This window comes from Cucurbita maxima, unplaced genomic scaffold, assembly GCF_002738345.1.
Source record: "Cucurbita maxima cultivar Rimu unplaced genomic scaffold, Cmax_1.0 Cma_Scf00021, whole genome shotgun sequence".
Taxonomy (NCBI): Eukaryota; Viridiplantae; Streptophyta; class Magnoliopsida; order Cucurbitales; family Cucurbitaceae; genus Cucurbita; species Cucurbita maxima.
In genome coordinates this window covers 1,976,906-1,980,230 of record NW_019272037.1, presented here as the reverse complement: position 1 = coordinate 1,980,230, position 3,325 = coordinate 1,976,906, and the positions used below count along the sequence as shown (strand labels likewise).

Genomic DNA, 3,325 nt, shown 5'->3' with positions numbered 1-3,325 from the left:
TGGCTTGGCCCAAACCAAAAGAATACTTTTGATTTATTGGGCCTCTAATATTGGGCCGACATGAGAGAAAAAGCCCATTACACTACAAGATGAGATTAAAATTCGAGTTTATTAAGAAGAAGAAATTACAGATTATCTACCAGATTGATACACAGAAACCTGATGAAAATCAAACATCATCGGACCGAACGAAGTCGTTTTGATTCAACCAAACGTAGCGATAGACAGGCTCCGCTTGATACTGTCTTTGATACCCATAAACACCGTCTCCTTCACTCCTTCCATCTGGATATGGGTTATGGCTTCCGAATAGATAGTCCGCCGCCGTCTGCCACTGGTTGCCGTAATTGCCATAGCAATAGCAATGCCCATGGCAACGCCCACAGCCGTTGTTGGGTTGTCTACAAGCTGTTTGCTTTTTAATCCGTGAGAGACATGGCCAATACCCAAATAAACTTTCACAAAGATCCATCGCTTCCAGGCCATACCCACTTGGAAATTGGTTCACTTCCCTTCCATTTCCATACCCAATTCCCGGATCTGCAAAGGGAATCGCTTTAACTTCCTCAATTTCTTCAGATTCAGATGCCGTGTTATCTTTCTCGATCTGGGTCGGCTTGATTTCGCTCGACGGCTCTGTTTTTTCTTCAATTTTTTCCTTTGGTGCCTCATGAATTGCGGAGATGGGAATGGCGGTGGGTGGGGGTTTTGGAGGTGAAGAAGAGGAGGGTGAGTAGCAAATGTCAGTTGAAGGTTGAAGGGGCTTACCGTAGGTTTCATGAATGTCGTAGCCACCGCCGTAAGGGGTTGGATCGTACTCTTCAAATTCTGTCTCGTTGAATTCTGAAACAGAGTAGGAGATCACAAATTGGGACGACACCTTTTGGGTACCATCGCTATACAAATCAGAGTCGTATTCGATCACTTTTGGGACACTGAAAGTCGATGCAGAACAAGCATTGGCCGAGTAGCTAATTGTATAGCCATAAGCCCCATGGTCAACGGGTTGATGCTCGATCAATTGGGGGAATTCATTGAAATTGGATGTGTAGGGAGCATAAGCCTGACCGAAATAACAAGGAGGTGGATAGTCAAAGAGATTGTAGAAGGTGGGTTCGTAGCTGGATTGCGGAATTGGAGGCTCAGTTTGAGCAGAATCGTAGTAGGAATCGTATGAATCGTAGAAGGCCATTGTAGAGTGGATGTTTTGGTCATGGAACGAATTGGGGGATCTTCATTTGGGAAATTGGGGAAGCTCTAATTTCTTTCAACGTCGTTATCGATCCAACCCAAAGTTCTTCCAACCACATAGCGCTTATCTAATTGGGATTTGGGTGGGAAGAATGAATGTTACGCAACTTTTTTGGTGCAATAACAGCAGGGGTTCGACAAGTGGTCGTGGGGGTGTATGTGTCCATTCGTTCTTAACAGGATTAAGCTTAGCTCAGTCATCTCCTTCTTCCTTTTCGGCCTTGTTGCAGTAAAAATAGAGTTTTTTTTTTTTTTTTTTTTTTTTGAAATGTAGTTGAGCTTGCTTAGATAATCAATGTCGCTAAAGATCAAAACCAATGGCACCAAATAAGGGTGGGTGATGTTACATATGAACGAACGTTGATGTGACTGAAAAGGAATCCAAGGCCCCAAAGCAGTTGAAGAAATAATAAAACTATCTTGTTTAAAACACAAGTTGATTGGTCGGGTTTGTTTTATCCGACCAGAAAAGTGCATTCTTGAGATTCTAGAATTGATGAGTGAGGTTGGAGAGGTGCTACTCTTGGGATGGTATTATATGTTGGCAAAGAAAGCATGGATCTTTTCTTTATGGGCTGAGATGGATTGATTGATGATTGTTTGGGGCTTATGGGACATCACAACAACCAGTCCAAGATATTAAAGCTTTCTAATGAAAAGGGCTCGTCCATGGAATTCAAAAAAAAATGTTTCGTCTCCAATCTATATGGAGAAATCCCACCATCCATTCTTCTTTCGGGACCTAGCGTCCTTTCTGGCATACCACTTAGTGCTTAGCTCTAAAACCATTTGTAACCGCTTAAGACTACCCCTATCTAATATTGTTTTCTTTGAATTTTTCCTTCCATGCTTCCCCTCAAGATTTTAGAACGTGTCTCTCCAACCATTTTCTGCCACATGTCGCTCGTTGGCTTCGTTGTACTCCTTCATGAGTTGAGTGAGGCGTGACAACTTTTCTCTCCTCCATGGTGTTATCGATTTCCAAAAAGTGTTAGATTCTGGTGTTCAAATTATTTTCTTTAGATTTTTGTAACTTAACACACAAAACTCAGATCGACTTGGTTTCTTCACCAAAGTCGTAGAGTTTTAGTCCCCTACACTTGACGTTTTCTTTTGAATTTTTTACTCAACCTGAGGACGAAATAAAGATGTTCAAAGTAGCGAAAAACTCATGCTTATCGTTCTTAACTAGATTTCTTGATCTCATATCTCACTTTGGGGAGGAGAACAAAACATTCTTTATAAGCATGTGAAAACCTCTTCTTAACAAATGTATTTTAAAACCGAACCGCAAGATTGACGATGATACATACTAGACGGTTGAAGAAAAAACGGTAAATTAAAAATGGCGGGTTGATTTCTTATCTTTCACTCTGCTCTTTCTTTCTTGGTTTCTTTCCCTGTTTTTTCATTGTGTTGGACATGAGTGGCAGACAGAATTTCCAGCCCTACTATTTTCCACCATCATCTTGCCCTTTCTTTAATTAGTGCTTTGGATATTTGGAAGATTAGCTTAGCTTAGCTTAGCTCAGCTCAAGATTACCCTTAATAAACTGCAAAACATGGGACAAAGAAGTTAATTACATGTTAATACATCTTTTCATATCTTAAAAGAAGCACTAGTTTTCCATTTTTACAAAAGTTTTAACCAAAAATATTTTTTAGAGGGACCAGTCAACTAAAAAAGTGCACCCAAAAGGTTTAAACACATCAAAACTTTAATTAATCAAATTGGGAGCAATATGATGAAACTATAACCCTAGCTAGCTGGATTTGGGTTTTCACCATCATTTTAGAATTTAAACTAACTTGTTCTAATACTATTTGCAATAGTTTAACCCATCGTGAGTAGATATTGTTCTCTATCGACTTTTTCTTTCGAGCTTTTACTTTCCACCACAGAGAAATTTCCATATTTTTATAAGAATACTTCGTTTTTCTCTCCAACCAATGTGTGATCTCACAAAAAGTTGATAAATTTAAAGTTGATATTTCAAAGTCTCATAAGGGCTCACCTTTTTCTTTAGTTGGTAGCTTGTTTTTGTATTTATTGGGTCACTTCAATGTATACTTA

General features: G+C 39.5%; 1 protein-coding gene across 1 annotated transcript; it reads right to left on the bottom strand.

Moving 5' to 3' along the window:
• On the bottom strand, positions 1 to 1,318 carry LOC111495462. Its single transcript, XM_023145518.1, has one exon. It carries the CDS (start codon positions 1,190 to 1,192, stop codon positions 170 to 172), a length of 1,023 nt encoding a protein of 340 aa, XP_023001286.1. The 5' UTR covers positions 1,193 to 1,318; the 3' UTR covers positions 1 to 169.
• Positions 1,319 to 3,325: the final 2,007 nt, after the last annotated feature.

Excerpts from the sequence above, each read along its gene's own strand:
- LOC111495462 (XM_023145518.1), bottom strand. The coding sequence starts at position 1,192 with ATGGCCTTCTACGATTCATACGATTCCTACTACGATTCTGCTCAAACT.